This window comes from Athene cunicularia, assembly GCF_003259725.1.
Source record: "Athene cunicularia isolate RWA chromosome 3 unlocalized genomic scaffold, athCun1 chr3_part1, whole genome shotgun sequence".
Taxonomy (NCBI): domain Eukaryota; kingdom Metazoa; phylum Chordata; class Aves; order Strigiformes; family Strigidae; genus Athene; species Athene cunicularia.
Genome location: NW_020799097.1, coordinates 105,940,190 through 105,953,174, shown reverse-complemented (window position 1 = coordinate 105,953,174; position 12,985 = coordinate 105,940,190). Strand labels below are relative to the sequence as shown.

Below are 12,985 nucleotides of genomic sequence, written 5' to 3'. Positions count from 1 at the left end.
TTATTTTGAAAATTGTAACCAGCTGTTAGGAATTCATTATAAAAGAAATCTGAAAACACTTTCACAAATGCAATGTGCTCATCTGTGTTCCTGTTGAAAATTTAAGATCGGGTGTTGAGAAGCTGTTTTTAAACTGCTTTTCTTCATGTTAGTCCTGAAAATATACATCAGGACATCCACAACTGCCTACACTGAATTGCAATTATACTCTACCTCTTTTGTTCAGTTGTGGTAGTTTCAGATGAGGGGAAGCAATACATGCTTGTTTTTAAACTTAAACCCAACTTTAATTTTTGAAAAGGAGGAAAGGTTTTGCACTTTTTTCCCATGCCTCAAAGCCTACCTCCCCATCAGAAATACTTTTTGGAGGGAAAACTATCAGAGTTCCTTTTTGAGTCTGTTCATACTGCTTGCAGAGCGGATAGAGGAGGTGTTTTAGGTTCTCCTCCTGGTGATCTTCTGTACGTGCTTCCTGGCAGCCACGCCTGGAGAGCGGCGATTCAGGACTAGGGGAGCTGTCCGTCTGCCAGACCCCATGCCGGCAGCCACTGGAGCCGGTCGGGTTTCTAGCAAGCCTAGCATGGAAGCATCAGGGTCCTTATCGTGTTAGACTTGGTGCACTTGAGTTTATTTTAATGTTGATTTTTTTATTATTATTATTTTAATTCGTTTTTACATGGACTTCCTGAAAATCACTTCTTACATGTGTTATAAAATACATAAATACATTTATTCCTGAGTCTGAGTTACTAATGAGCTTCCTGTTATTATACTATTACATGTCTGATAATCTAGCAGACAGGTTATTTTTACTGCACATCTGTGGTGCACATATTTTTTTAGGGCCAGAAAAGGCCATTATAATCATCTTGCATTCTTGCATTCTTCCTTAAGCATGCTAGGATACTTGTGTTTGGAATTTCTGTGCATCAGTTCCATGCCTCCTTTTTAGATACAGTTTTCTCTTTAAAAATAGATGTAAACTTGGTTTGAAGATTTTGGATGATAGGGAGCTTGACATGCCGCCACTTAGTACAGTTACATAAAATCAGTTAAACTTTGCATTCATTGCTAACCTGAACTTATCCAATGTCATTTTCTGACAGAGATCTAGTTATGCCTTTCCATGTAAAAAAAAAAAGCTGCAGAGATGTTTACTCTCTGAATTATCTTCCTTTGTAGATACTTGTGATCAGTGCAGATCCTGACCTTCTTTGGTAAGAACAAGATTGGAGTGTCTTGACTTTCTTGCAATAAGGCATGTTTTTAGATCTTCAAATCTTTCTTCTAGCTCCATTCTGATTCCTTTCCTAATTTTTCAAACTTAATCAAGTGTGAACACTGTGTTCAGGTAATTAATTTGCTAACAACATACACAAAGCAATACTCAATAGGATACAGAGACAAGACTAAGCCAGTTGTACAGTTTGCACTTGAATAGTATGCCAGTGTAGGATCCTGAAAGCAAGTCTTCTGACTCCTGAGCTGCTGCTGTGGTGAGCTGGCTGTGCTTCCTCCCTCAGTTGAGGTTTTTTTTACTCTCAATATTAAGAAAAGTCCACCTTCATGATCCTCCGAACCTGCAGGAGGTGGAAATAATAACTTTGGTTGTAATACCCTAAATGACACATAGGCCTTATTTCTTCCTTTCCACCCATTTGTTTTTAAGTGTTTGGTGTTTGTAGAAATGAAATCTGTGTCATTGTCATAATAGGTATTTACATTCAAGTATGTGTGCGTATTCTACTTTAGTCTATATGTCTATAATTAAAACGCTGGTTAAAAAGATTGCCTATGATTACATATTTGTTATTCAGAATAGGAGTGTACAGAATTACCGGCATTTAATGTGAGGCTGGGATATTATAAATCTAGTAATTATTTTAACTAAAATTTTGGATAATTTTAATAAACCTAATCTATCCCAAATCACTTTTCAATATTTATAGTTTCTATAATGCTTTTATCTGTATTAAATATTGGTTGTTTTTTATTGTAATATATTTTTGCTTAGAAGATCATCCTAGTTTCTGGTTTTGGGGCCCTGGTAGTATGTACAGTACTACCAAACTAAATGGAAAAAGTAGAGAGATGGACTGTATTCCTTGAAGTTTGGTGTTGTTGCAGGTAGCGCCTAAAATCGATATAGAAGAACTTGACAAGAAAACCCATGTATCATATTGTTGCCTTTAAGGTAAAATTAATCTTATGGACATCTCCACTGTCATTTTGATATCCTACATGTATTCTAATGCTTTAAGCAACAGAAATGTTGGTGTTGATAATTGTCTGCAACTTGATAGATTAAAATAGTTTGGTTTAACTTTGAACTTGCCTAGATCAGGAATTTCTTACTTGGACACTTGCATTCCTAAATAAAGAAGCCCTTTTCTAGTTACATTACCTTAGTTGCAGGTTCAGTGAAAACAAATGAGCAGCCTTATTCTAGCATGCATCTGTTGAAGATTAAGTATCCCATGCGGAAAAGACCTTGGCGACTAACGCTGGTTTGGACTGGTAATCTTATAAAGCTAGAAGGCAGTGCAGTAACATTCTGCTGTCTATCACTTCTCTATCTGTTGTTTCTGATGCTAGTCATCTAATGCCCTGCTCTGCTGACCCACCATCAGCCTCACAGGTGAAGCATCCTAGTTTGATGGTTAGCAAAGGCTGTCAGGCACTTCAGCATAGAGATTGACTCCACCCCCATATAAAGCTTTGCTGCGTCTTGCCAAATTGTTTCATGTCCATTGTTGCCATACTCAGCCTTGATTGAATTGACAGAACTTGATACATATGAGCAAGATGGCGAGAAAAAGAGGAAAATGATTGGATGTTTAGTCTTACAGATGAAGTGCCTGAAATTGTTCAGAATAGCAATCCATTCTGAAAAGCCAGCATCTCCTGATGACCTCGCTTCTGCCTCTCCATCCCCAAAGACATGTACTTTCCCCATGTTCTTAAACTGCCTGTACTTAGTACTCCCTGCACATATTTCCCACCAATTCTTATGTTAATTTGGGGGTGACACTAGTTCTTCATCGTTGTTACTGTTCCTGTTCAGGACAGCATTCTTGGTTGATAGCAGGGTACTCATGTATTTATGCAAGCACGGTGTACAGTATCTGATTATTAATATAGCTTTAATCCTGTGATACCTTTAATGTACAGCTTCGTTACAAGAGCTGAATTCACTATGAATCAAATCATCATAGAAGCATGTTCGTGTACCAGTTGCTGTTAGGTCTCCAACTCGACAAAGGTGATGTGTCAGAAATGTGCAACAAAGGCAATAGTGTAGCCCAGGTTTGTCACCTTGTTTTTGATGTGTAATCCCATATGTGTTAGCTGTTTTAGATTTGAACAGCTTGGATGATACAGGGGTGGAGGCCCTCTAAACCAGCAGTGAGTCAAAACTAATTTCATTTCATATCTTAAACATTTTTTAAATTTTTGGAAAAAAATAGAAACTTTTGAAACTTTCTTTCCTTTTTTTTTTTTTTTTTTAATTGGACGCTTTTTAACACATGACATAATAAGATGGCAGCAAAATAATATGATGAAAAAATAAGGAATATAGGGGGTTTTTTGCTATTGCTGAACCTGTATTGTCTTCAACAGTCCACCCCAAACCAAAGTGCTCTGTTCCCCTGGAAAGGGACAGTAATTAATTTTTTGGCTCTGTAATATTCCCTGGAATGTATCCTCTTAGAGGCAAAGTTCTCTGGGACCTAGATACAGGGCAGCCACAAGAAAAGGAATTTCCAGGAGTCAGCAGTATTCTTGGAACAGCAGTGCGAAAGAGAAAGCTGAAGGAGGGAGCAAGGAAAGTGAGCGGGAGAAGAGGATGCAATACAAGAAGGAGTGGTTGCAACACTGGAACATAACTCAAAAGATGAAGCTGATTTGAGAGAAAAGCATGAATCTGTGGAAGTATCGTCATGCAGAAATATCTTTCCCCCCTGCTATTGTAGTTGCTTCAAACAGCTTGTTCTTAGAGACATTTGAACATTCCAGAGCATGAAGGCCATAGTCAGGCCCAGTTTTGTCCTTCCTGACCCAGAAGCACTGCAGAGGTCTGCAGATGCAGTGGAAGGGGAGCACTGAAATGTTAATGGATGTGTTACACAATTTGAACAGTTCTAGCAAACTAAGGATTCTGTCTGCATTTATAATATCTGAATCTGCTGCCTTTCTGAATAAGGAGCTTCCACCAGGGAGAAACTATCCATCTCCCTACTTGTGATCCAAGCTTAGCATAAACTACTACTTTTGTGGAAATTTTTGGCATTGAAGAATATTGAATTGATACAATATTTTTTTTAAAATGTTCGTTACAGTTTCCTTGTCAGTTGTATAATATATTTGCAACTGCATCAGACAAGCAGCTGCATGAAGTATGTAGTTTGGATATAAAGCTTGTTCAGAATTCATTGTGTTAAAAGTGCTTGACATCTGAAGCTGTTTGGCAGATGTGAAACTAAAGGAAATAACAAAATATGAATATGCTTTCAAGATTTATTGGGTAATAAACATACAATGCTATACTTAGTGCCATGGAGGGTGCACTGGGTTCACTCATTCAGCTGTGAAAGTATTAAGTTCTACTTTCTGCCTAAGAATTAATTAAGAATGAGTAGACTCTGCATAGATTGTAGGGTTTGAAATATCTTATGATTTATATGGACTTTTTGATATATTGCAGGTTCTTCAGCAAAAGCACTTGTGAGCTTGAAAGGTAAGAAAGTAATGTGTTATTTACTTGCACCCAATCTGACTTTTGGGAAAACTTAGTTTCTGACTTCAAAAAGTTCTGGAAAATAACATTGAAGAAGGATTTTTGTTGAAATATGTTTGGGTTTATTGTGGATATTTGTTAGTTCTATAGACTAATCATCCTTGGTGGTTAAAACTACATATGTTGTGGTGTATTTAGACGCTGATTTTCCTGGGTGAAATTCCCGAAATGCGTTTTTTCTTCCTAAGTACTGCCTAGATGTCAGATTTGATGAGAAGATTGAGGTAATCTTTCCTCTCTTGAGGATGAGATAGGAGAAGGATTCTTAGCGAGACCTGTACCTGTGACAAAATTTACATTAGGAAGGAATTTCACAATCTCATTGTGTTTTCTGTCAGCAACTTTTGGGCTAAATCAAAAATCTGTTTCTTATATATTTTTCTTTGAAATTGTCTTCATCAACACTCGTACAAATTTTGAATACTTATAATCTGCCCAACAATAAAAGTTTCTTTATATATTACCAGGCTTCTGTTACACAAGGAAGAAGACATGGTCTGTTGAATATGTTGTAATTAATATGGGTTTGTTTCAGTAAAATTTGATTTACTTGTTTGTGTGCACCTACTAAATAATTTTTTAGAACCAGAAGGAGGCCAGATTTCATAGAGCTTTACCTTCTCCAGGTTTCAGTTACAGCCACAGTAGAGCTGTCTAGATGTGTGTCAACTTGGCAGTGGAAGTAACTGATTCCAGCAAAGGAGGTTTCAAGAAATCTGAATGTTGTCAGGAGTAAAAAATGTTTTGTTCATGTTTCTCCTTCTACTCAAAACCTTTTTCAGTTGGGTTTTTTTTTTAATTAGTGTTCAGAACAATTTAATAAAACTATCAACATCTAAAGTCCATTTGTAGGTGAATACAAAGAAGATGCTGCACATAACAAAAATATGTTAGTAGTTGATGATGTTATACTAGCTTTTGGATAGTAGTTATGTTAAAACATAGATATATTTATATTAATGACATTATTTCTTCACAACAGAGGGAAGTTTATCCAGTTCGTGGAATGAAAAGTATAATTCTCTGCAGAAAACACCCATTTGGAAAAGCAAGAATGCTGGTTCTGCAGTGGAAATGGTAAGAAGCAATAAAAAGACAACTTCAGGATTGGTAAAATACCATAAAGCGAATCAGATTTCAGGATCAAAAAATTTGGCAGAGTTATAGTTTCATAATTTCCAAATATTAAACTATGTCCTTCACAAGCAGTCTACACAGTTTGAGATGAAAATATATTTTATAAATCAATAATCAAACAAATTAAATTGCTGACCTTGTTCAAGATAGCTTGTAATAATTTTCTCCCTTTTTTATAAAGCAAGTGCTGTGTGAAATGTTTGTACTGTATCTACCACCTTGAACTTAGGCATCACCATTTCTGATCAACCATTTGTTTTAGCTCATGAAATATCTCACTTCCAATTATGGCTGAGAACCGATACATAAAGGAAGGGAAAATGTCATAATGCACTTCCATCATTGTGCCTTCTGGGGGGCAGATTTTAATAAAAATAAAAGAATGTCAGTGAAATGTCATGTAGTATTCTGAGAGGTCTCATAGGAGGCCTTACATTAAAGAACAATGGGATGAGAGGGGATGAAACCTAATGAGCCTGCAGCCTCCAAGGGCATGTGTCTGGCGTTAGGGTTGACCATTTCCCCCTCTCTTTTTGAGATACTCCACTGTTGTTTCTTTCCCTATATTCAAGTTCTTCTTGACTACTTTCAACCTCCTCTACCTTACAGAATGATGTGATTTTGATTTGGTCTTACCACCAGCTATATTGCACCCAGTGCCTTGTTTTGTCTACATCTGTAATGTTGTGTGCTCTTTTTACTACACCCTGGAGAGCATATGAAATACTGTCTCAGTTGCTAGGCAGATCTTTCTCCCATATTCTTCTGGTGCCGCCGCCTTCTACAGTAATTGCAACCAACTTGCCAACTATCATCTGTTTTTTATTTAAATCATTATTTTTTGTGAACTGTTTGTTTATTGGAACGGAAACACTATGTTTGAAAACTATTGCGCTTGCCTGTTCTGCACATAATCAAAATATCTGAGCAGCATCCAGTAGTGCATTAAGCAATGTGACTGATATCTCTCATATGTATCTGTAATCTTCTCCCTGTAGAGAGAAACTTAGCAGAGAAGGTATTTATTTTGGTAGGATTCATGCAGATATATATACACACATGTTGCTGTGTGTTTATACTAGAGAACATAAGGTCTACAAAATGCAGTTCCAAACAGTGACCAGAACTTTGTGATGGTCCCTGGTTCCTGTAGTTCATGTCACAGTTTTCAGCTGTTCCCCAGGAATGCTTGTCTTCTCACAGAAACAAGTTTTACCAGTAACTTAGAAGACTGCATGTGCTAAAGAACCGAAGTCACTAGCCATAACATTTATACGAAAACTTTGTCGCTCTTTAGGTATACTGGCTGTAGGTATTAAAAATAAGGAGTCAAACTTTGAATGTAGCTCAGTATTCTGTAGAAAGCTAGGAGAAAGATCAGAGGATAGTCTGATGTGTTAGCAGTGGCCCACGTTGCTGAGATGTGATATAGTCGTCTGTACTAATTTGAGTTTCCTGAACCCTGGAAGTTTCACAGATATGTTGTACTGTTGGTTGAAAAATCTTTCTAAAAATGCTCGACCTATTTGGCTAACATGGATGATACCTCTTTGCGACACTTGTTATTTTATTCTCATGTGAGGCACTGGCAATCCAGGATGATGAACAATCTTATCATTTTGGATAGCTCCTTGGAATAGAATTTGGCAGCTTCTGTTGAGGGTTGTAAAACAGTTCTCTTATGTAGATCATAGCCTTAGCATAAGGTTGAAGGAGCTCAAGTTTTGTCTAAATTGTTTTAGCATTTGTGCTCCTGTATTTGCATGTGCTTTTCATCTGGTATAGTGTCATAAAACCAAGAAGAACTATATAGACATTTAGGAGCCAGTGTCTCAAATGTCAAGACTAAAATATAATTGCAAATATTCAGTAGGAACCTGCTCTTCATCCTGTGGGCAGAATGCTATGATTAAAAAGTCCTAGAGTTCTGCAGTGTAAGTTTTTATTGTTGAAACAGGATTGTGGATTTGTTTTCTTGCTCAGAAATTGGAATAGTTCTGGCCTTTCTTTTTTAGGGTGATGATTTGTCAAGGATGGCAGAGATGTTATAAAAGAACATAAAGATGTTGTAATTGAAATTTAAGATTGTTCTTAAGATTTAGTGAATTGGAAGATGTGAAGAAAAGCATTTGATGTATCTAGGTGAAGAGAGAAAAACAACATAAGCATAAACTAATTACTGTGTTAATAGAATGTGGGCACTATTTGGTTACCTTGCCAGTATATACTTCCTCTGTTGAGTGTGTGACTCTCTCCTGGTTTGTAACGTCTACAAGGAATGGACGTTTTCTTCTGTGTGCTGAATGTGCTTCGGTGTCTAGCACATACAGGGCACTAATGTACTTAAATATACTTGTGTAGTTATATTTATTAAATATATGTAATTTAGAGTAAGAAAGGCACATTTCCCTGGGAAAGCTCTGTCTGTTCTAATGGCATGGGTTGGACAGATTTTTTTTGCTATGACTAATTAACTTTATAGAGAATACCTCTTTTCAGACAGATACTTTAATCAGTCATAGACTTATTAAATGTCTTTCTAAGTGTAATTTCTTATTAGTGAAGTTTTATTTCACTTTTCTGTTTATGACTCCTATTAAGGGCTTATCTTTGTCATCAGTATGCTTCACATTGTGAGAGTGTTATAGATTTCATACCCATATCAATCTGTAGCGCTTTCATCATCTGTACTGAAAGAAGTGAAATCTGCATTTGTTCTGCCTTTACTCATCACCTTTGTAAACAGCTTGAAGTACAAGGAAAGCTACAGGGTGCAGTCTTGGGGTTCTGCAAAGGAGACACATTTCAGTTGTGGCTGGCTCCTGTGCTGGGCCACAAAGTCTTCATGGAAGGAAAAGCTGCTTACTCTCAGCACTAAAAGACAGTCATAGGTTATTCTTTTGTCCTCATTGAAAGCACAAGTTTTTTGTCATAGGGTAAAATATTGGGGAATAACTAAGTGGAATTATTTTTTTCATGACATGCATTGCAGTATGTTTTCTTGTTTTCAGTCAGCCTTCTCTTTGAGCTCTAACATCTTAGCACACAAGTAAATTTGAGTTAGCATAAATTCTAAATTCTTCTCTTTTCTGATATTTTCACATAACCTATTCAAGCTTTAGACTTTCTTTAGACTTCAGCTTCTTAGCATTTTGCAGTGTAGGCACTTTCAATGAGTTAAAAAAACCAACAAACATACACCACTTTATTAGATTCATAAGAATTCCTTGCAAAAAAATTATATCCAGCTAATGTTTTTACTGAGAACATACCAAAACAAAGACACTGTTTGAATAAACTTTTTTTGACCCAAAATTCAGAACAAACTGTTTAATAGATGTGCTTATAACCAAAGCAAGGACTATTTTAAGCTTTGGTACACAAGTGTTTAGACACCTAACTCCTCTGGAAACAAGTGGGAGTTAGGTTCTAAATACTTCCGTGGAACTGGGCCAGCAGTATAGTAATGGGTTATAGTTAGCATTGGAAAGCCTGGAATCTTAAATTCCTTCTTCTCTCAGCCCTTAGATCTCTAACTGCTAGGAGGCACTATTTATTGTGTACCGTGTGCCTTAAAATCAATAGGTGGCAAGAGATTAGTCATTCCATTTCTCTCACTGTGAATTCTGTGCATGAACAGAGAAATTAGATTTTTTTTTTTTCTTGTAATTCATTCTTAATTTTGATACATGCAGCCCTTCAGAAATTCAAAACGGAGTCGACTCTTCTGTGAAGAAGATGACAGACAAATAAACACAAGGTCACCCAAAAGAAATCAGAAGGTTGCGATGGTTCCACAGGTACCTACATGTATGCAGATATTTTTACCAAAAAGGGGAACAAGCCTATCTGTGTTAGTTGAAAACTAGAATACATTTGCTTTTCAAGTTGCATTATCAGTTTATGAATATTCTTGTGAGGAAAGCTGTTGTTAGGAGTAAGCCACAATTCAAAACATTTATATTTTTCTTACAACTGGGTTCCTCAGTTTATTTATGGGAGTACCTGTTCTTTTTGATCCTGGACATAAGCATACAGAGCTAGAAAGGATTCCAGACTAACTGCCCATCTTGCTCCCACAAACAATCGTATCCTGTAGTATGCATAAATCTATTCAGCTTCAATTAAAAACTGACTAGGTTTCTTGCACTAACTGCATCATTTAGAAGACTGTTGAAAACTTAATGTATTCCAACAGTTAGGAACTTGCTCTGGATATGTACCCTAGATGTATTCATGGCCATCTATACCTTCTTAATCCTGTAACAATAACGTCCTCCAGTTCCAACAGTTTGTTTTTCTGCTCCTCCACTTGACTGTCTACTCCTTCATATAGCATGAAAGAGCAGCTGTAGTTTCTCTCAGCTTTTATTTGCTATGTTAGCCAGGGCAACATCTCTTAGTCTCAAATTATTGGCTCTCTAGTACCTTTGTCATCCAAATCACTTCTCTGTACCATCACATTATGAGCCTGAATTTGCCACACTGAAAAAGTACTATTTGAATACTGTTCTTACTTGCCTTCTGAACTGTACTGTGCAGTGTCAAATAGGGAAGACTTGGCAGTTGCCATTTTGCTGAGTCCATTTTGTCAGAGATGAGGACCATGATGTTTCTCTCTATGCGTTGCCATGATTTCTTAACAGTAGAAAGGCCTGGGTAATGTTCTAAGCCTGGTTGGTTTGTAATTCAATGTCTGGTTCACGAGGTCCAAGTGATTGCCAGATAAATATTTGTGAGGGACTGCAGCTGCTGTAGCTCATGGATCTTGCTGTCCTGCTAGGCTTTGTTTCCTGGAGTTCCAGTGGGAGAAAGAGGGGACCTGTATCTAGGAGGTAGTGGTTAGGTGCAGCAGGAGTCAGCAAGGTGCCTACCTTATGCTTTATCACATTATTGCTGCTGCTAAAGGTCAAAATACTTTTGAGTGTTTGGGGAAGGGTAACAACTGATCATGGCATGAGGACCCAGTTTAACAGCTTTTTGAGAATATTAGTTCTTCTTCACAAATAAGTTTTTCTTTCTGTTAGTTAAGACAGCCATCTCTGGAGCAAAATTATAGAAATATTTTTCTACAGTCTTGTTTAAACACAGTTCTATGTATTCTGCATACTATCTAAGACAGTGTCTTTTCTGCAGTTTATGAAATAGATTTCAAATGTACTTAAAACTTGATTGCTTATGTCCATGCTAGTTTCTCTTGTGATTTTCTAAAAAGAAGGCACTCTGCTCGAACCTTTGGCTGTATTACATTCCTGTGCTAGTTTCATCCTCAGTTTAAGAAGAGTTAGCAAGAATAGAAGCACTAGTGCAAACGAAGCAGTTGGTGTTGCTGGCATCTGAGCTACAATATCGCGTACGCTCACTTGAGACAATGTTCAGTGGTGCCTCAAACTTTTGAAGTCTGCGTGTACTTTAGTGCCATGCTATTGTTACTAATAATGTAGTTTGTGTTGGAAAATGTTTCTGTTAGAAGAGCTTTGTGTAAAGATAATTTGTTGTATTGATCCTGATAAAGTTGCCATCTGTTCTGTTTGATTGCATTGCTGATATAACGCAGTAAGGTTTATTATAGATTTGCAACAAAAACATTGTCATGAAACAGTATGTGTGATTAAAATGTAACAATTATTAATGTGCAAACTTTTATCAAGAAAATGTAGTTTAATTATTTGAATATTTACGAATGTTAGACTGTGTTTAACTGTTTCCTTTATTTTACTACATAGAAGTTTAATACAACAATGCCAACACCAGACAAGAAAGCATCACAGAAGATTGGTTTACGGCTTCGTAACCTGCTCAAACTTCCCAAAGCTCACAAGTGGTGCATATATGAATGGTTCTATTCCAACATAGATAAGTATGTCTGGTTTATATAATTATCTCTTGTTAGTATAGAAACAAGTCATTTTCTGAAATTGAGATGCAAATTTCCCTATCTTGGTTAGAAACTCCAAAGATTATTGTTGAATTACTAGTTATTGAAAATTATTTCATTGGGGTTTTTTCCTCTATCTTTTTTTATAATGAGCAACCTGCTTGGGTAGTTCCTTGGGTGGTTGTCGTCTTCTACGGAAAGCCTTCCTTCATGGAAATAATTTTCTTTTTATTACCTCTGCTTCTGCCCGATACAAGATTTTATTCATAATATTTTTAACATCTTAAGCATAAAGTTATTGGAACACTTGGACTTTTTTGAACCCTTTATTCAACCCTCACAGCGTTACACATGGGGGATGGGAAGGAGACTGCTTTCATAAGGTGTTGCTTCCCTAAAAGGTGTAAATGCTGATTTTGTATATTTCTTCCACATCATCCTGGTTTTATTGTGAATGCTAACAAAGCTCCAGGTTGTGACTACTCAGCTGTTGTCTCGATATCGGCGTCCTTGGATCTCCTAATCTCCTAGAATGTTTCTGCAGTTTGTGCCTCAGAGTCTTTGGCACTTGTTCTACCAGTAGCAAGGTGGTGTGAATTGTTTAAAAGAACCATTTTAATTTAGTCCCTAATCATGAAAAACTAAAAATTCTAAAAATGTAAAAATCATTATTGATGAATGGAATCTTAAAATCTACATGATTGACCAATAGCTGAAACACTAGTATTTATTATTCTAAAAAAATGGCTTCCGAGTTAAGAAGCATTCTTTTCCAGAATTTATTCATAACAAAATAATTCCTGTTTTTCCTTCCTATTTTAATCACAATCACTGTGGCGGTTTTCCTTAACTGAGAAGGCAGTCATAGCAACAGAAAAACATTTTAGGATATGTTCATCACAAGTAGAAAAATTACATGTCCATTTTAGTTAGTTTTAAATTCATCATCTGTAGGATTTAATTCCTTCAAAAGAAGTAGTCTTTACAGGCTTTTTTTTCCCCTTATTTGTAAAACAAAAACAAAGAACCCAAACCCTACTTATTTCTAGTAGTAATTTTAATATGTGACATTCGTAATTACAGTTTTTACAACAGTCCAAGAACTTTTAGTTTACTCTCAAATAATTGTATGTGGAAGTTTAGGTCAATTAGTAGACTAGAATTTGAGTTTA

General features: G+C 36.4%; 1 protein-coding gene across 3 annotated transcripts in view; it reads left to right on the top strand.

The window, feature by feature from the left end:
* The window catches only part of LIN9 (lin-9 DREAM MuvB core complex component), a 37,017-nt gene that overhangs the window by 2,221 nt on the left and 21,811 nt on the right, over positions 1–12,985 (top strand). The window contains exons 1-5 of one of the 3 annotated variants that reach the window (XM_026846249.1): positions 2,149–2,194; positions 4,706–4,738; positions 5,781–5,875; positions 9,631–9,735; positions 11,662–11,795. In XM_026846249.1, coding sequence (XP_026702050.1) covers positions 5,873–5,875; positions 9,631–9,735; positions 11,662–11,795 — 242 coding nt within the window. In that variant the 5' untranslated portion in view covers positions 2,149–2,194; positions 4,706–4,738; positions 5,781–5,872. Of the gene's footprint in view, positions 1–2,148; positions 2,195–4,705; positions 4,739–5,780; positions 5,876–9,630; positions 9,736–11,661; positions 11,796–12,985 lie in introns of those variants that run through there. The other 2 variants (XM_026846247.1, XM_026846248.1) reach the window with 2 other exon arrangements.